The 20,532-nt window shown below is 50.7% G+C and overlaps 1 protein-coding gene across 3 annotated transcripts in view; it reads left to right on the top strand.

Moving 5' to 3' along the window:
* The first annotated feature begins 4,915 nt into the window (after window positions 1-4,915).
* folr (folate receptor) overlaps window positions 4,916-20,532 on the top strand; it is a 41,019-nt gene continuing 25,402 nt past the window's right edge. Inside the window, exon 1 of one of the 3 annotated variants that reach the window (XM_070892584.1) lies at window positions 4,916-4,945. In XM_070892584.1, the coding sequence (XP_070748685.1) occupies window positions 4,944-4,945 (2 nt within the window). In that variant the 5' untranslated portion in view covers window positions 4,916-4,943. Of the gene's footprint in view, window positions 4,946-5,134; window positions 5,193-16,526; window positions 16,671-20,532 lie in introns of those variants that run through there. The other 2 variants (XM_070892583.1, XM_070892585.1) reach the window with 2 other exon arrangements.

Here is a 20,532-nt window from a genome sequence, read left to right as displayed (position 1 = left end):
AGTCCTGTCCCCTCAGTACAGATTCACACGAGGCATGTAATGAAGTCAAGGTCACTCTGGACCTGCACCTTTATTACACAGCTCTGGAATACTGCACTTGCCTGAGACCTGTCCTTATATACCTGTCTCCTGCAAGTGCACCCCTGGTGGTAAGGAATGCTGGTGGTTACAGGTCATATCTTATTACAGTCATGTATAGCATGTTAGGATACAGTTATATATAATAATGTAAGATACATGACATCACCCTCGCCCAAGGTCTTATTGTCTTTATAGGTTCAGTCTCTCAGGTGGTCTACGCTCTCGCGCGGAGCATCTGAGTTGTGGTTCAGTTGTTTGCCTTGATGTCTGTTTTTCTTTGGGTGTGATTGTTGTTGACTCGCCTGGGCTGTCTGTTGGGATTGCCCTTTCCTCAAGTTGTTCCCTCTGTCTGTCCACCAGGTGTGGTTCGAGTTCCACATTGTAGTCTGCCTCTGGTTCCGCAGTGTTGTTGATAAATCTGCTTTTGACTTGGTCTACATGCCTCCGGCAGGTTTGGCCATTGTCCATTTGTACCACCAGTAGCCTGTTTCCTTCCTTGCCCGTTACTGTCCCTGCAAGCCATTTGGGACCCCTGCCATAGTTTAGTACAAACACTTTGTCCCCTATCTCATTCCATCTTCCCCCTCGAATTTCTGTCATGGTACTCAGTCAGCTTACGGCGCTTTGCCTCAACGATTTCGTGCATGTCTGGGAGGATTAATGAGAGCCTTGTTTTTAAAGTCCTTTTCATCAACAGTTGCGCGGGGGGAGTCCCAGTCAATGAGTGCGGACGAGATCTGTATGCCAGCAGCAGTCGTGACAGGCGACCCTGCAGTGTGGGACCTTGGATCTTAAGCATGCCTTGTTTAATGATTTGCACTGCTCTCTCCGCCTGGCCGTTGGAGGCCGGCTTAAACGGCGCCATCTTGACGTGATTTATGCCGTGGTCAATTATAAAGTCTTGGAATTCTGCGCTGGTGAAGCACAGACCATTGTTGCTGACCAATATGTCAGGGATTCCGTGCATTGCAAACATGGTTGCGAAGCTCTCCACAGTGGTGGAGGTTGTGCTCGAGTTTAAAATGGTGCATTCGATCCTTTTTGAAAATGCATCTACAACTACGAGGAACATTTTGCCCATGAATGGGCCCGCATAGTCTATGTGCACTCGTGACCACAGTTTGGTAGGCCAGGGCCAGGGGTTCAGGGGAGCCTCCCTGGGGGCATTGCTGAGTTGGGCACAAATGGTGCACCGTCGGACGCAGAGCTCCAAGTCCGCGTCAATACCAGGCCACCAGACGTGGGATCTGGCTATGGCCTTCATGAGAACGATCCCCGGGTGCTCGCGGTGGAGCTTCCGGACAAATGCCTCTCTACCTCGCAGAGGCATGGCTACTCGGCTGCCCCACATTCACAGATACACTACATTAATTTGCTCTGTCAATTCATAGTCACAGATCCTATGTGAACATGCACGTACTTACACTGAGAACTGAACATTAACAGTTTATAGTAACACACAAGCATTCGGACTGGATATCCCTCTTTCAATCCTTGTAGAGTTGGGGTGGGATTGCCTGCTGACCTGGCCCTGCCATGACCCTGGCTCAGTCTTAGATGAGACCTTCAGTGGGATATTTGTTGAGCCTTCAGAGCTCTTCTACCCTATTAATGCGATCAGCATCACTTCTAGTTCTACAACAGCAGCCTGGGGATAGGGGAAAGGTTTTAATTCCTCGGGGCAGGTATCGCGAGCCTCTGCCCAGTCACCGGTTAGGACACATCTTTTTACTAAGGATAACGTGGGGTCGCTGGCCGTCCAGGCTCTGATTTGGTGAGCCGTCATGGGCGAACCTGTGGACTCAAAGGCATTGATTTCCATGACTATCTCACAGTCCTGTTTGTCAGACCCTTCCGTGGTCGCCAGGGGTAGCCTGCTGAGCGCGTCGGCACAGTTGTCTGTGCTTGGTCTGTGCCTTATGGTATAGTTGTAGGACGCCAGCATGAATGCCCACCGTTGAATTCGCGCCGAGGCGTTGCCGTTTATTGCCTTGCTCTCGGATAGGAGGGACGTGAGGGGCTTGTGGTCGGTTTCTAACGCGAACTTGGCCCCAAAAAGGTATTGGTGCATCTTTTTGACACTGTACACGCACGCGAGCGCCTCCTTCTCTACCATTCCGTACCCGCGCTCCTCCCGCGAAAGTGACCTGGAGGCATAAGCTATGGGTTGTAATTTGCCCGCACTATTGGCATGTTGTAAAATGCACCTGACCCCATACACTGACGCATCACATGTGAGAACTAGCTTTTTACCTGGATCAAAGAAAGTCAAAACACTGTTGGAACACAGAAGGTTGCGTGCCTTATTGAAGGCGCGTTCCTGGGCGTCCCCCCAAAACCAATCGCACCCCTTCCTGAGTAGCACATGGAGAGGCTCCAGCAGCGTGCTTAAGTTCTGCATAAAGTTCCCAAAGTAATTGAGTAGCCTGAGAAAGGCGCGCAGTTCTGAGACATTCCGGAGCCTGGATGCTAGGCGAATTGCTTCTGTTTTGGACTCTGTTGGGCGGATTCCATCAGCGGCAATCCTTCTGCCCAAAAATTCAACCTCGGGTGTGAGAAACAGGCACTTGGATTTCTTAACTCGTAGGCCTACCTGATCCAACCGCTTTAGTACTTCCTCCAAATTATGGAGATGGGAGTCGGTGTCCCTGCCTGTGATAAGTATGTCGTCTTGAAATACAACTGTCCCCGGGATGGACTTGAGCAGACTCTCCATGTTGTGCTGGAATATGGCAGCTGCCGACCTGATGCCGAATGGGCATCGATTGTACATGAAAAGACCTCGATGTGTGTTGATGGTGGTGAGTAGCTTGGATTCCTCGGTCAATTCTTGCATCATATATGCAGATTGAGGTCTGGTTTTGAGAAAAGTTTACCTCCAGCCAATGTGGCAAATAAATCCTCCGCTCTGGGCAGCGGGTACTGGTCCTGTAGGGAGACTCTGTTTATGGTAGATTTGTAGTCCCCACAGATTTGTACGGATCCATCAGGCTTCATGACTGGGGCAATGGGACTTGCCTAGTCGCTAAATTCCACAGGTGATATAATGCCTTCCCGCAGAAGCCTGTCTAGTTTGTGTTCAATCTTTTCCCTCATCACATAGGGTACAGCTCTGGCCTTGTGATGGACCGGTCTCGCATCCTGTGTGACGTAGATTTTGACTTTGGCCCCTTTGAAAGTGCCCACACCTGGCTGAAAGAGATGTTCAAATCAATTTATAACTGTTGAGCAGGAGGTCCGTTCCTCTAATGACATGGCATGGACATCATCCCATTTCCAGTTTAGTTTTGCCAGCCAGCTTCTCCCCAGCAGTGCTGGGGGGTCTCCGGGGACAATCCACAGGGGAAGTCGGTTCACTGTCCCTTTGTGTGTGACAGAGAGCATGGCGCTGCCGAGGACTGGTACGATTTCTTTGGTATAGGTCCTTAGTTTGGTGTCGACCCTTGTGAGTTTTGATCTGTCTCTTTTATGCGGCCACAGTTGTTCAAATTGTTGAGCGCCCATGAGAGATTGACTCGCTCCCATATCCAGCTCCATGTTGACAGGTATCCCGTTGAGTAGGACCCTCATCATTATAGGAGGCATCTTGTTGTAGGAGCAGCGGCCATTGATCGTGTTGACCCGCTGTACATCGGTGTCCCGGGTACTGTCCCCACCATTTTCTGGTCCGCTTTCCGACCCATCCGATTCATATACCAGCTGAGCTGCCGTTTTTTTGCACATGCAGGCCAGATGTCCTGTATATTCACAGTTTCTGCAAACAGCCTGCTGAAATTGACATCCCCTTGACGAGTGCCCACCCCCACACCTCCAGCACAGACCGCTTCCATTGTTTCCAAAGAATGAGCTGCGTCTGGCCGATCTCTCTTGAGCTTCTCTCAGTTTGTAGTTGATTGCTCGCATTGTGGGTTGATGAGGTGTGAACGGCCGTTCCTGTGGCCCTTGATGGCTTCTGGCGCCACTGCCTGCTGTCGAGAGCCTGTTCTCCCGGTTTTGTCTGTGTGTGGGGGTAGCAGCTTGTTTCACGCTGTGAACTCCTTGTTCCGATATTTCGTTAGTTGTCGTACCTGCATTGTAAATCAACCTCGTTTCTTCTTTCCCTGCCAAGAATGTCTGTGCAACCAGTGCTGCTGTCTCTAAGGTCAGGTTCTTGGTCTCTATGAGCTTTCGGAATATGCCTGCGTGGCCTATTCCTTCAATGAAAAAGTCTCTCAGCATTTCTCTCCTCAGTTCATCGGAGAACTCACATAAACTAGCCAACCTCCGAAGTTCCGCCACGAAGTCGGGTATGCTCTGGCCCACACAGCGTCTGCAGTTGTGGAACCTGTGTCTGGCCATGTGTAGACTGCTCGCTGGCTTCAGGTGGTCTCTTACCAGTGTGCTCAACTCTTCAAACGACTTGCTTGCTGGTTTCTCGGGTGCCAGCAGATCCTTCATTAAAGCGTATGTTTTCGAGCCACAGCTAGTCAAGAGATGGGCTCTTCTGCTTTGTCGTCTCCTAACCAGTCTTTGGTTACAAAGCTTTGCTGGAGCCTTTCTGTAAAGTCCTCCCAATTGTCTCCAGCATTGTACTTTTCATCTGACCCGTTGTTCGCCATTCTGTGGATTCTGTAATCCCGTAACTCGTCGCCACTGTAAAGTCCTGTCCCCTCAGTACAGATTCACACGAGGCATGTCGTGAAGTCAAGGTCACTCTGGACCTGCACCTTTATAAGTGCAGCTCTGGAATGCTGCACTTTGCCTGAGACCTGCCCTTATATACCTGTCTGGGACAGGTATCCAGTGTCTCCTGCAAGTGCACCCCCTGGTGGTAAGGTATGCTGGTGGTTACAGGTCATCTCTAGTTACAGTCATATATAATAATGTAAGCTACATGACAGTTGCAATGTGTAGAAATAGAACATTTTTTTTTGTTTGGTGGGGGGGGGGGGGATCTTATAATACAAATTATTGTTGGTGTGCAGCCCCGCAGTGTAGCGAAGGCGTTTAGTGTGGCAAAAGCTGACGCAAGCGCATGTGGCTGGGGCCATGGGGGGCCTTTGGGGGAGGGGCGGGGGACGAATGTGTTGCGCTAGTTGGAGCTGGAGCTGGTCGGGGCCACCAGGGCTCAGGTGAGAGGATCCCGGTGACCATGCGGGGCAACCCTGGCCGCACCGGTGTGTGTGTGTGACTGGGACTGGGATTGCACGGCTCTGTGTGTGTGTGACTGAGAGACAGCATAATAGATGCGGGGCAGCTTTAGCAGCAAGCAGCGGAAGAACGTGGCTGGGGGCTGGATTTGCAAGGACAGCTGTGTCCTGCAATCTTGAGAAATATTATATATTTTTTGGATTGCTTGACACTCTCCCCCGAAAAAAAAAGCCCCAAAAATGCTTTTACAAGCACAGGTTTTTGCTGTTTGCAGACTGTCTGTAAAGTGGCAGCACGAGGATGAATGGTTGTCAGCAGCCTTTAATTGTGTTTTAAAAATAGATCGGCAGGCTGGCAATGTGCGCAGACCTGCATTTCTATAGCGCTTCTCACAATCTCAGGACGTCCCAGAGCACTCTACAGTCAATTCAGCACTTTTTTTTGGAAGTCCAGTCACTCGTGAAGTCACTGTAGGGATCTCAGCATTCAATCTGGGCACAGCATGCGTCCACAACAGCGATGTGACAATGAGCAGATAATCTGATTTTAGTGATGTCTTTAGTGCTGATAAATATTGGTCAGGACACCGGGGAGAACTCCCCTGCTCTTCAAAATAGTGGCCGTGGGATCTTTTATGTCCACCTGAGAGAGAGCAGACGGGGCCTCAGTTTAGCATCTCGTCTGAAAGACGGCACTTTCGACAGTGCAGCGTTCCCTCAGTGCTCATCATCATCATCACGGGCAGTCCCTCGGAATCGAGGGAGACTTGCTTCCACTCTAAAAGTGAGTTCTCAGGTGGCTGAACAGTCCAATACGGGAATTACAGTCTCTGTCACAGGTGGGACAGACAGTGGTTGGAGGAAAGGGAGGGTGGGGAGTCTGGTTTGCCGCACGCTCCTTCCGCTGCCTGCGCTTGCTTTCTGCATGCTCTCGGCGACGAGACTCGAGGTGCTCAGCGCCCTCCCGGATGCTCTTCCTCCACTTAGGGCGGTCTTTGGCCAGGGACTCCCAGGTGTCGGTGGGGATGTTGCATGTATCCAGGAGGCTTTGAAGGTGTCCTTGAAATGTTTCCTCTGCCCACCTGGGGCTCGCTTGCCATGTAGGAGTTCCGAGTAGAGCGCTTGCTTTGGAAGTCTTGTGTCAGGCATGCGAACAATGTGGCCTGCCCAATGGAGATAGTCGAGTGTGGTCAGTGCTTCGATACTGAGGATGTTGGCCTGATCGAGAACAGGAATGTTGGTGCGTCCATCCTTCCAGGGAATTTGTAGGATCTTGCGGAGACAGCATTGGTAGTATTTCTCCAGCGATTTGAGGTGTCTACTGTATATGGTCCACGTCTCTGAACTATACAGGATGGCGGGTGTCACTACTGCCCTGTAGATCATGAGCTTGGTGCAAGATTTGAGGGCCGAACACTCTCTTCCTCAGGCGGCACACTGGAGGCGGTGTTGGACCTCGTCGTCGATGTCTGCCCTTGCTGATGGTAGGCTCCCGAGGTATGGAAAGTGGTCCACGTTGTCCAAGGCCACGCCATGGATTTTGATGAACGGGGGCAGTGCAGTATGGCGGGGTCAGGTTGGTGGAGGACCTTTGTCTTACGCATGTTTAGTGTAAGGCCCATGCCTGTGTGAAGATGTTGATGATGGCTTGGAGTTCAGCTTCTGAATGTGCGCAGACACAAGCATCATCCGTGTACTGTGGTTCGATGACAGAGGATGGGAAGTGTTATGTATGTAAACCTGTAAATACTATGTCCAACCACCAGAGGACTTATCCCCTGGAGTCCCAAGGGATCCCAATCCCTTGGGAGCACCTGTATAGAAGGAAGCCTCACTGTAATAAAGGACTACGGTCACACCTTACTTTGAGCTTGCAGTATCTAGTCTGACTCCTTATTCAAGACATAACATGAAAGTCTTGGATCTGGCCTGGAAGCGATGAAGGTTGAACAGGTTCCCACTGGTTCTATAGTTTAGTTCCACTCCATTATGTATGAATATCAACAAATATGATGTGATTGAGATTACGGAGACGTGGCTCCAGGATAATCAGGGCTGGGAACTCAACATCCAGGGGTATTCAACATTCAGGAAGGATAGAATAAAAGGAGAAGGAGATGGGGTAGCATTGCTGGTTAAAGAGGAGATTAATGCAATAGTTAGGAAAGACATTAGCTTGGATGATGTGGAATCTATATGGGTAGAGCTGCAGAACACTAAAGGGCAAAAAACGTTAGTGGGAGTTGTGTACAGACCTCCAAACAGTAGTAGTGATGTTGGGGAGGGCATCAACCAGGAAATTAGGGGTGCATGCAGTAAAGGTGCAGCAGTTATAATGGGTGACTTTAATATGCACATAGATTGGGCTAGCCAAACTGGAACCATACGGTGGAGGAGGATTTCCTGGAGTGCATAAGGGATGGTTTTTTCTAGACCAATATGTCGAAGAACCAACTAGGGGGGAGGCCATCTTAGACTGGGTGTTGTGTAATGAGAGAGGATTAATTAGCAATCTCATTGTGCGAGGCCCCTTGGGGAAGAGTGACCATAATATGGTGGAATTCTGCATTAGGATGGAGAATGAAACAGTTAATTCAGAGACCATGGTCCAGAACTTAAAGAAGGGTAACTTTGAAGGTATGAGGCGTGAATTGGCTAGGATAGATTGCCGAATGATACTTAAGGGGTTGACTGTGAATGGGCAATGGCAGACATTTAGAGACCGCATGGATGAACTACAACAATTGTACATTCCTGTCTGGCGTAAAAATAAAAAAGGGAAGGTGGCTATCAAGGGAAATCAGGGATAGTATTAAAGCCAAGGAAGTGGCATACAAATTGGCCAGAAATAGTAGCGAACCCGGGGACTGGGAGAAATTTAGAACTCAGCAGAGGAGGACAAAGGGTTTGATTAGGGCAGGGAAAATGGAGTACGAGAAGAAGCTTGCAGGGAACATTAAGGCGGATTGCAAAAGTTTCTATAGATATGTAAAGAGAAAAAGGTTAGTAAAGACAAACGTAGGTCCCCTGCAGTCAGAATCAGAGGAAGTCATAACGGGGAACAAAGAAATGGCAGACCAATTGAACAAGTACTTTGGTTCGGTATTCACTAAGGAGGACACAAACAACCTTCCGGATATAAAAGGGGCCAGAGAGTCTAGTAAGGAGGAGGAACTGAGGGAAATCCTTATTAGTCTGGAAATTGTGTTGGGAAAATTGATGGGATTGAAGGCCGATAAATCCCCAGGGCCTGATGGACTGCATCCCAGAGTACTTAAGGAGGTGGCCTTGGAAATAGCGGATGCATTGACAGTCATTTTCCAACATTCCATTGACTCTGGATCAGTTTCTATGGAGTGGAGGGTAGCCAATGTAACCCCACTTTTTAAAAAAGGAGGGAGAGAGAAAACAGGGAATTATAGACCGGTCAGCCTGACCTCAGTAGTGGGTAAAATGATGGAATCAATTATTAAGGATGTCGCAGCAGTGCATCTGGAAAAAGGTGACATGATAGGTCCAAGTCAGCATGGATTTGTGAAAGGGAAATCATGCTTGACAAATCTTCTGGAATTTTTTGAGGATGTTTCTAGTAAAGTGGACAAGGGAGAATCAGTTGATGTGGTATATTTGGACTTTCAGAAGGCTTTCATAGAAACATAGAAACATAGAAAATAGGTGCAGGAGTAGGCCATTCAGCCCTTCTAGCCTGCACCGCCATTCAATGAGTCCATGGCTGAACATGAAACTTCAGTGCCCCCTTCCTGCTTTCTCGCCATACCCCTTGATCCCCGAGTAGTAAGGACTTCATCTAACTCCCTTTTGAATATATTTAGTGAATTGGCCTCAACTACTTTCTGTGGTAGAGAATTCCACAGGTTCACCACTCTCTGGGTGAAGAAGTTTCTCCTCATCTCGGTCCTAAATGGCTTACCCCTTATCCTTAGACTGTGACCCCTGGTTCTGGACTTCCCCAACATTGGGAACATTCTTCCTGCATCTAACCTGTCTAAACTCGTCTGAATTTTAAACGTTTCTATGAGGTCCCCTCTCATTCTTCTGAACTCCAGTGATCCAGTCTTTCTTGATAGGTCAGTCCCACCATCCCGGGAATCAGTCTGGTGAATCTTCGCTGCACTCCCTCAATAGAAAGAATGTCCTTCCTCAAGTTAGGAGACCAAAACTGTACACAATACTCCAGGTGTGGCCTCACCAAGGCCCTGTACAACTGTAGCAAGCAGTGACTAATGGGGTGCCGCAAGGTTCTGTGCTGGGGCCCCAGCTGTTTACATTGTACATTAATGATTTAGACGAGGGGATTAAATGTAGTATCTCCAAATTTGCGGATGACACTAAGTTGGGTGGCAGTGTGAGCTGCGAGGAGGATGCTATGAGGCTGCAGAGTGACTTGGATAGGTTAGGTGAGTGGGCAAATGCATGGCAGATGAAGTATAATGTGGATAAATGTGAGGTTATCCACTTTGGTGGTAAAAACAGAGAGACAGACTATTATCTGAATGGTGACAGATTAGGAAAAGGGGAGGTGCAACGAGACCTGGGTGTCGTGGTACATCAGTCATTGAAGGTTGGCATGCAGGTACAGCAGGCGGTTAAGAAAGCAAATAGCATGTTGGCCTTCATAGCGAGGGGATTTGAGTACAGGGGCAGGGAGGTGTTGCTACAGTTGTACAGGGCCTTGGTGAGGCCACACCTGGAGTATTGTGTACAGTTTTGGTCTCCTAACTTGAGGAATGACATTCTTGCTATTGAGGGAGTGCAGCGAAGGTTCACCAGACTGATTCCCGGGATGGTGGGACTGACCTATCAAGAAAGACTGGATCAACTGGGCTTGTATTCACTGGAGTTCAGAAGAATGAGAGGGGACCTCATAGAAACGTTTAAAATTCAGACGGGTTTAGACAGGTTAGATGCAGGAAGAATGTTCCCAATGTTGGGGAAGTCCAGAACCAGGGGTCACAGTCTAAAGGATAAGGGGTAAGCCATTTAGGACCGAGATGAGGAGAAACTTCTTCACCCAGAGAGTGGTGAACCTGTGGAATTCTCTACCACAGAAAGTTGTTGAGGCCAATTCACTAAATATATTCAAAAGGGAGTTAGATGAAGTCCTTACTACTAGGGGGATCAAGGGGTATGGCGAGAAAGCAGGAAGGGAGTACTGAAGTTGCATGTTCAGCCATGAACTCATTGAATGGTGGTGCAGGCTAGAAGGGCTGAATGGCCTACTCCTGCACCTATTTTCTATGTTTCTATGTCTATGTTAATAAAGAGTCAGACTGGATACTGTGAGCTCAAAGTAAAGTGTGACCGTAATCTTTTATTGCAGGTCTCCCTAGTGCCCCTCCAGCCTGTGAGGCCTCCTTAAGTACCTGTGCTCCCAAGGGATTGTGGGATACCTTGGGACTCCAGGGGATGAGCCCTCTGGTGGCTATACAAGGTAAATACAAGTTTACATATATAACACACTCCAGCGGGGAGTTTGTTGAGCGTGAGATGGAGCATTGCAGCGAGGAAGATCGAGAAGAGGGTTGGCACGATGACGCGGCCCTGCTTGACCCCATGGATTGGGTCTGTGGTGGATCCGTTGGTCAGGATCACGGCCTGCATGTCATCGTGGAGCAGGCGGAGGATGGCGACAAATTTTTGGGGGCAGCCGAAACGGAGGAGGATGCTCCGTAATCCCTCGTGGTTTACAGTGTCAAAGGCCTTTGTGAGGTCAAAGGCGGCCAAGTACAAGCTGTTCCCTGCATTTCTCTTGCAGCTGTCACGCTGTGAAGATCATGTCCATTGTACCCCGTAGTGGACGGAATCTGCATTGTGACTCTGGGAGGAGCTCTTCAGCCACAGGGAGAAGACGGTTGAGGAGGATTCTAGCGAAGACTTTCCCAGTGGCCGCCAACAGAGAGATTCCTCTGGAGTTGCCGCAGTCGGACTTGTCCCGTTTTTTTAAAGATGGTCACGATTATGGTGTAAGGGATAAATTGTAAGAGTTGCAAATTGTAGGGGATAAATTGTAGGAGTTGCAAATAGCTGGTCAGAACAATGCTGAAGATAGTGAACTAATCAGTATTAGGTCTGAGAAATTGCCAATGTATGTAACACTTGCTTATGTAGGTATAGCACAAAGCAATAACGCATTGAACTGTATCCTTAACCTTAGTAACACTTAAACAGCCGAAGTCAGCAGTTTTTGATTAGAAGTCTCTGAGGAAGAGATAAGGAAGCCAGTATTTTGGTACAGTTACTCTCGGCGACACAAAGGCTGGGGTAGAGGGCAAATAATGGAACAACACAATGATGGGAGATGGACAGTTGCATATACCACTCGGAGCCAGTCTGATAAGAGTCGGCAAATCAATGTAACTTTGCTGCTAGCAATAGACCTATCGATGATTTTGTAGGAGGGTAGCTCGTCTCCAAAACCTGTATAAATTATATTTATATTTCGAAGGTTTAGACTGAACCTTCCCATGCATTGCTTGAAATAAAGCTGGTAAATCTGAGGTTTTGATTATTTACTTCCATGGTCGTTATACAGTGGGAGCTGGGCGAGGTGTCGATTATCTATATCAGATAGTCCGCTCCCGAGGGAGAGAAGCCTCCTTTTTACCCCTACAACGGCATCTCTCAGATCTCCAGGCGTGCACTTCTTCCAAAGGGAGATGAGCTCATGCATTCGAGCCGATAATGCCTCTCCGCCATACTTTAGTGCCTCAGCGGGGATTCCATCTACTCCCGATGCCTTGTTCTTGAGCTGACAGTCTTTTCTACCTCGTGCAGGACTTGGGTTTTGCTGAGATGGTGGCGGGTACCATGCTGCGGGATGGAGTCGAGAACACTCGTGTCAAAGGCAGAATCTCGATTGAGGAGATCTTCGAAGTTCCCCTTCCAGCGGGTCCTGACTGCCTCGGTGTCCTTGACGAGTGTCTCCCTGTTCTTGGCCAGCAGTGGGGTGGGGCCTTGGGTGCTTGGGCCGTAGATGGACTTGACTGTGGTGAAGAATCCTCCCACATCATGGCTGTCGGCCAGCTGCTGAATCTGTGCTTTCTCCACCCACCATCTATTCTTTAGGTCGCGGAATTTTTGTTGGACCTCGGCCGTCAGCTGTCGAGCTGCTTTGCTGCTCCCGAATTGGGTTGTTGCTTTAGGTTCAGAAATGACCTTGCGGTTTATTCGCTCCTGGATCTCCTGGTCATTCTCATCAAACCATTCCCAGTGTCTCCTGGTTGAGTGATCGAGCGTCTCTTCGCAGGCACTGGCTATGTGGCCTGGAGGGCAGACCAAGCGCTGTGGGCATTCTGCGTCTCGGGGTTATCGAGGGTCGCCAGGTTGGCAGTGAGATGCTGGCTGTATAGGGCTCTCTTAGCTGGGTCTTTGAGTGCCCCGGCGTTGCTTCTGTTGCCGTCGTCGATTTGGGGCTATATTGATGTTGATGACTGAACGGATTAGCCGGTCTCCTCAGCACTGCACTAGAAGTGTCAGCTTAGATTTTGTGCTCGAGTCTCGGGCGTGGGACTTGAACCCACAACCTGACTCGGAGGTGAGGGCAACGTGTGCAGAGAGGGCATTGCGCGGAGCGAGGAGCAATGGATGCATTGAGGACTCTGCTGCCCAGAACGTTCGAATGGGCTCCAGTCTTTAAACCAAACTCCTGGTGTGTCCCTGTAAATGAGAGACACAGATCTGTGACTGATGGTGGGGGGGTCCAATCTGTCTGGTTTCAAAGTTGGTCTAATTTGGGGAATAATTGGCCTCCTCTGATTGTTACCATTGGTTGGAAAAATTCTGGTTTCCTAAGTTTTAATTAAATAGTTAAAAATATTGTACAATTTCAAAGGCTGGCATCTGTATGAAAGTAGGAAGCGAGTGGTTTTGTGATTTGTTGAAATCATAGTGTGGGTGTGTGAAAGAAAGAAAGAAAAGAATGACTTGGATTTATATAGCGCCTTTCACAACCACTGGACATCTCAAACCGCTTTACAGCCAATGAAGTAGTTTTGTAGTGTAGTCACTGTTGTAATGTAAGATAAATAAGAGAGGAAGCGAGAAATGATAGTGCGTGCGTATAGTGACAGGTCAGAGGGGCTCGGGGCTGTGACAGGTACCTGAGGACAGGTGAGAGGGGCTCGGGGCTGTGACAGGTACCTGAGGACAGGTGAGAGGGGCTCGGGGCTGTGACAGGTACCTGAGGACAGGTGAGAGGGGCTCGGGGCTGTGACAGGTACCTGAGGACAGATGAGAGGGGCTCGGGGCTGTGACAGGTACCTGAGGACAGGTGAAAGGGGCTCGGGGCTGTGATGGGTACCTGAGGACAGGTGAGAGGAGCTCGGGGCTGTGACAGGTACCTGAGGACAGGTGAGAGGGGCTCGGGGCTGTGACAGGTACCTGAGGACAGGTGAGAGGAGCTCGGGGCTGTGTCAGGACTGGATGGAAGAAAAAAGTTGAGGATAAATAAGAGCAACAGGAAAGTTAAGATTTAATCTTTAATTCCAGCAGCCTTTGTGCGTGACAGATAATCGTATATTTAACATGTAAGCATTGCCGTAGAAACCACTCAAGCAAACGAGACAACGAGACCCAGACTGACCTTTTAAAACTATGTTGTATTTGCAGTCATAGTGACCACTTCAGAACTGAGGGTTTAGCAAAGAAGGTCGGCATTGTTCTCCCCACACCCTCTCGCTGTCTCTCCCTCCCCCTCCCCTCGCTGTCTCTCCCCCCTCCCCTCGCTGTCTCTCCTCCCCCTCGCCCCCCCTCGCTCCTCCCCCATTGTCCCCCTCGCCCCCCCCGTTGACCCCCCCCTCGCTGTCTGTCTCCTCCCCCCCTCGCTGTATCCCCCCTCTCGCTGTCTCTCCCCCTCGCTGTCTCTCTCTGCCCCCCCGTCACTCGGTCCCCCCTCTCACCATCTCTCTCCCCCGCCCCCACCCCCCCCCCACCGTCCTCGCTGTCCCTCTCTCTCTCTCCCCCGCCCTCGCCGTCTCTCTCTCTCCCCCCGCCCTCGCCGTCTCTCTCTCTCTCTCCCCCCGCCCTCGCCGTCTCTCTCTCTCTCTCTCTCCCCCGCCCTCGCCGTCTCTCTCTCTCCCCCCGCCCTCGCAGTCTCTCTCTCTCTCCCCCCGCCCTCGCCGTCTCTCTCTCTCTCTCTCCCCGCCCTCGCAGTCTCTCTCTCTCCCCCCGCCCTCGCCGTCTCTCTCTCTCTCTCCCCCCGCCCTCGCAGTCTCTCTCTCTCTCTCTCTCTCCCCCCGCCCTCGCAGTCTCTCTCTCTCTCTCTCCCCCCGCCCTCGCAGTCTCTCTCTCTCTCTCTCTCTCCCCCCGCCCTCGCAGTCTCTCTCTCTCTCCCCCCGCCCTCGCCGTCTCTCTCTCTCTCTCTCCCCGCCCTCGCAGTCTCTCTCTCTCCCCCCGCCCTCGCAGTCTCTCTCTCTCTCCCCCCGCCCTCGCAGTCTCTCTCTCTCTCTCCCCCCGCCCTCGCAGTCTCTCTCTTTCTCTCTCTCCCCCCGCCCTCGCAGTCTCTCTCTCTCTCTCTCCCCCCGCCCTCGCCGTCTCTCTCTCTCTCTCCCCCCGCCCTCGCAGTCTCTCTCTCTCTCTCTCCCCCCGCCCTCGCCGTCTCTCTCTCTCTCCCCGCCCTCGCAGTCTCTCTCTCTCTCTCTCCCCCCGCCCTCGCAGTCTCTCTCTCTCTCTCTCCCCGCCCTCGCAGTCTCTCTCTCTCTCTCTCCCCCCGCCCTCGCCGTCTCTCTCTCTCTCCCCGCCCTCGCAGTCTCTCTCTCTCTCTCTCCCCCCGCCCTCGCAGTCTCTCTCTCTCTCTCCCCCCGCCCTCGCCGTCTCTCTCTCTCTCTCTCCCCCCGCCCTCGCAGTCTCTCTCTCTCTCTCCCCCCGCCCTCGCAGTCTCTCTCTCTCTCTCTCCCCCCGCCCTCGCAGTCTCTCTCTCTCTCCCCCTGCCCTCGCAGTCTCTCTCTCTCTCTCACCCCCCGCCCTCGCAGTCTCTCTCTCTCTCTCTCCCCGCCCTCGTCGTCTCTCTCTCTCTCTCTCCCCCCGCCCTCGTCGTCTCTCTCTCTCTCTCTCCCCCCGCCCTCGCAGTCTCTCTCTCTCTCTCTCCCCCCGCCCTCGCAGTCTCTCTCTCTCTCTCCCCCCGCCCTCGCAGTCTCTCTCTCTCTCTCCCCCCGCCCTCGCAGTCTCTCTCTCTCTCTCCCCCCGCCCTCACAGTCTCTCTCTCTCTCTCTCCCCCCGCCCTCGCAGTCTCTCTCTCTCTCTCCCCCCGCCCTCGCAGTCTCTCTCTCTCTCTCTCCCCCTGCCCTCCAGTCTCTCTCTCTCTCTCTCCCCCCGCCCTCACCGTCTCTCTCTCTCTCCCCCCGCCCTCGCCGTCTCTCTCTCTCTCTCTCCCCCCGCCCTCGCAGTCTCTCTCTCTCTCCCCCCGCCCTCACCGTCTCTCTCTCTCTCCCCCCGCCCTCGCAGTCTCTCTCTCTCTCTCTCTCTCCCCCCGCCCTCGCAGTCTCTCTCTCTCTCTCCCCCCGCCCTCGCAGTCTCTCTCTCTCCCCCCGCCCTCGCCGTCTCTCTCTCTCTCCCCCCGCCCTCGCCGTCTCTCTCTCTCTCTCCCCCCGCCCTCGCCGTCTCTCTCTCTCCCCTCGCCCTCGCTCTCGCCGTCTCCCCCTCGCCCCCTCTCCTTCGCGCCTCGCCCCCTTTCCCTCGCGCCCCCCCTTTCCCTCGCGCCCCCTCTCGCACGCGCCCCCCTCACCTCCTCTCTCGCGCGCGCCCCCCTCGACCCCTCTCTCGCTGTTCCCCCGCCCCACTCTCTCGCTCCAGAGCTTAGGGCCTGAGTTTGTTGTGCCCAAATTGCCTGCCCCGTTTCCCACATTACAACAGTGACTGCACTTCAGGATTACTTCATTGGCTGTAAAGCGCTTTGAGATGCTTGGTCGTCGTGAAAGACGCTATATAAATCCAAGTGTTCCTTATGTGGCTCGGTGTTAATTTTGGCTGTTTACGCTCCGGTGAAATACCTTGAGATGTCGACTATGTTAAAGACGCTCTATTGTTGTTAAAGACAGAGCGCATTGGATTTAAAATATTCATCAAACTGCTCAGTGATTATTCTGAAAAATAAACATGGTTTGATGTTTATTCCAGGTTGTGGAGGAGGCCAGTGTCTGATTTACTGGCATGGGAGATAGATTTAGTAATAGGTTAAATAGAAGGAAAGTTTAATGGCTTGTGCACTTTGGATCCAAGTGAGTGATTGGAAGTGACCCTATGTTGAGATAATAAGCTATTACCAGGCGCTGGTTTCCGGGGAGGAGAGGAGCGGTGTTGAGGGACGGCAGGGCAGAGATCGCTGCTCTCTGGGACGGGAACACTCTCTCTCCAGTAGCTGCTGCCTCTCGCCCCGAGTGTCAAGCGAGGGAGGGTGTCAGGAGCTTGGGTCAAAACTTCTCGAGGAACTGATGACAGTGCCAGGTCTGTTTGCTCACTTGTAACCGTGCTCTTTCTTTTCTGTCAGTTTGTTTTCCGTCAAACACCTTTGAATCTCGACTCTCTCCCTCTTGGGAGCTTTCCCGCACAGCATCTGCCCCTCTCATTCTTCCGCTTCCGTCAAATATCTAAAGTCCATGTCGAGGGAGCTTTACTCTGTATCTAACCCGTGCTGTACCTGCCCTGGGAGTGTTTGATGGGACAGTGTAGAGGGAGCTTTACTCTGTATCTAACCCCCTGTACCTGCCCTGGGAGTGTTTGATGGGACAGTGTAGAGGGAGCTTTACTCTGTATCTAACCCCCTGTACCTGCCCTGGGAGTGTTTGATGGGACAGTGTAGAGGGAGCTTTACTCTGTATCTAACCCCGTGCTGTACCTGCCCTGGGAGTGTTTGATGGGACAGTGTAGAGGGAGCTTTACTCTGTATCTAACCCCGTGCTGTACCTGTCCTGGGAGTGTTTGATGGGCAGTGTAGAGGGAGCTTTACTCTGTATCTAACCCGTGCTGTACCTGTCCTGGGAGTGTTTGATGGGACAGTGTAGAGGGAGCTTTACTCTGTATCTAACCCCGTGCTGTACCTGTCCCGGGAGTGTGTGATGGGACAGTGTAGAGGGAGCTTTACTCTGTATCTAACCCCGTGCTGTACCTGTCCTGGGAGTGTTTGATGGGACAGCGTAGAGGGAGCTTTACTCTGTATCTAACCCCGTGCTGTACCTGCCCTGGGAGTGTTTGATGGGACAGTGTAGAGGGAGCTTTACTCTGTATCTAACCCCGTGCTGTACCTGCCCTGGGAGTGTTTGATGGGACAGTGTAGAGGGAGCTTTACTCTGTATCTAACCCGTGCTGTACCTGCCCTGGGAGTGTTTGATGGGACAGTGTAGAGGGAGCTTTACTCTGTATCTAACCCCCCTGTACCTGCCCTGGGAGTGTTTAATGGGACAGTGTAGAGGGAGCTTTACTCTGTATCTAACTCGTGCTGTATCTGCCCTGGGAGTGTTTGATGGGACAGTGTAGAGGGAGCTTTACTCTGTATCTAACCCCATGCTGTACCTGCTGTTGGAGTGTGTGATGGGATAGTGTAGAGGGAGCTTTACTCTGTCTCTAACCCCGTGCTGTACCTGCCCTGGGAGTGTTTGACGGGACAGTGTAGAGGGAGCTTTACTCTGTATCTAACCCCATGCTGTACCTGCCCTGGGAGTGTTTGATGGGATAGTGTATAGCGAGCTTTATTCTGTCTCTAACCCTGTGCTGTACTCATTGCTAATGGATCAAAATGAAAGTGTTTACCCACCATGGATAACAGTCACCTTGATGAACAGAAATGCTTCCAGGAACAAATTCCTGGAGAGATAGCGCTGTTGTGGATTTCTGTCTCATTCCTTACAAAGATTTGATTCTCCAAGGCCTGCGTGGAGCAGACACAACACAGGGCGACCAGGAGATAGGGAGACGATCACAGCTTTATCATCTCGCTGTGTTTTTTGTCTTGACCTCTTGTGAACAAAGGAGCGGATTTAAAATCAGAAAATACCTGAAATATACATCATCCTTATCAGCATCTGGCGGAGGGTAGATGATGAACCATGAACTCTTAGCCAGAACTGACTGGCAAAATCCTGTTACGCGAGGTCTCATTGAGGTATTTAAGATGATTAAAGGATTCAATAGGATGGATAGAGGGAAAATATTTGCTCTGGTGGAGCCATGATCTTGTTGAATGGCGGAGCAGGCTCGAGGGGCTAGATGGCCTACTCCTGTTCCTAATTCTTATGTTCTTATGTTCTTATGTAGTCCAGAACAAAGGGGCATAACTTTAAAATTAGACCCAGATCTTTCAGAATTAGGAAACACTTCTACACACAAAGGGTGGTAGTAGTTTGGAATTCTCTTCCTCAAACGGCAATTGATGCCAGATCAATTATTAATTTTAAATCTGAGATTGTTATCTTTTTGTCAATCAAAGGTATTAAGGGATACAGGCCCTGTACAACTGCAGCAAGACCTCCCTGCTCCTACATTCAAATCCTCTCGCTATCAAGGCCAACATGCCATTTGCCTTCTTCACCGCCTGCTGTACCTGCATGCCAACTTTCAATGACTGATGTACCATGACACCCAGGTCTCATTGCACCTCCCCTTTTACTAATCTGTCACCATTCAGATAATAATCAGTTCTCCTGTTTTCACCACCAAAATGGATAACCTCACATTTATCCACATTATACTGCATCTGCCATGCATTTGCCCACTCACCTAACCTGTCCAAGTCATCCTGCAGCCTCTTAGCATCCTCCTCACAGCTCAAACCGCCACCCAGTTTAGTGTCATCTGCAAACTTGGAGATATTACACTCAATTCCTTTTTCTAAATCATTAATGTACATTGTAAATATCTGGGGTCCCAGCACTGAACCTTGCGGTGCCCCACTAGCCACTGCCTGCCATTCTGAAAAGGACCCGTTTATTCCTAGAGCTGCGCATGGTGCTGCAGGAGAGCAATGGCTGCGAAGCCCCATCGCTGATTGCAGTACGGGCAGGCACAGCAGGAGGGGGTGAAGGAGCGGCAAGAGTCCGTAGAGGGAAGTAACTGGGGCCCAGGAGAGGCGTGAATCGGGGGCCCAGAAGAGGCGAGGGCCCAGGGGCAGCACGGGCCAGTCCACACTGCGATATGTGTGGGCGCTCGGTCTGTGCAACAGAGCTGGTCCCCAGTTAGTCTTGGTTAACCCTTGTCTCTGGACCAAACCTGTATGGTGGCTGGTGTGCAACAGCCACCACACATTGAAAAAAAATCCAAGCACAGGCATCTTCCACCCTTCACGATATAGTTCGAGACCTGGAATGTCAGGTCCTTCATTGAAACACCTGTGAACTCATTCCTTTTTGGCGTGGAAGCAAGTCATCCTCGATTCGAGGGACTGCCTATGATGATGATGAAACGAGCTTGGCAGGGGGATGGGAACCTGAAAATAGATTCAGTAGGGAGAGGAGTAAAGCTGGAATTAGAAAGCAAAAATAAAGAAAGTGAGTTTGAAGGAGAGAGGAAACAAGCAGGAAAAAAGGGTAAAAAAAACAAATTTAAAGGCAATTTGTCTAAATGCACGTAACATTTGTAACAAAATAGATGAGTTGACGGCACAAATTGAGACAAATGGGTATGATCTGATAGTCGTTACAGAGACGTGGTTGCAAGTTGACGAGGACTGGGAATTAAATATTTGACAATCCGGAAGGACAGACAAAAAGGAAAAGGAGGTGGGGTAGCTCTATTGATAAGGGATGGAATTACTGCAATAGTGAGGAACGATATTGGCTCAAATGATCAGGATGTTGAAACAGTTTGGGTGGAGATAAGGAATAATAAGGGGAAAAAGTCACTGGTGGGTGTAGTCTATAGGCCCCCTAACAGGAGCAACTCTGTTGGTCGGAGCATAAACCAGGAAATAGTGGGGGCTTGTAAAAAGGGAACAGCAATAATCGTGGGTGATTTCAACCTCAATATTGATTGGACAAATCAAATTGGTCAGGGTAGCCTTGAGGAAGAGTTCATAGAATGCATAAGGGACAGGTTCCTTGAGCAGTATAGAAACATAGAAAATAGGTGCAGGAATTGGCCATTCGGCCCTTCGAGCCTGCACCGGCATTCAATAAGATCATGGCTGATCATTCATCTCAGTACCCCTTTCCTGCTTTCTCTCCATACCCCTTGATCCCTTTAGCCGTAAGGGCCATATCTAACTCCCTCTTGAATATATCCAATGAACTGGCCTCAACAACTCTCTGTGGCAGGGAATTCCACAGGTTAACAACTCTCTGAGTGAAGAAGTTTCTCCTCATCTTGGTCCTAAATG

Source organism: Pristiophorus japonicus, chromosome 10 (genome assembly GCF_044704955.1).
Source record: "Pristiophorus japonicus isolate sPriJap1 chromosome 10, sPriJap1.hap1, whole genome shotgun sequence".
In the NCBI taxonomy this organism is placed as follows: Eukaryota; Metazoa; Chordata; class Chondrichthyes; family Pristiophoridae; genus Pristiophorus; species Pristiophorus japonicus.
This window is presented reverse-complemented; position numbering and strand designations above follow the sequence as displayed.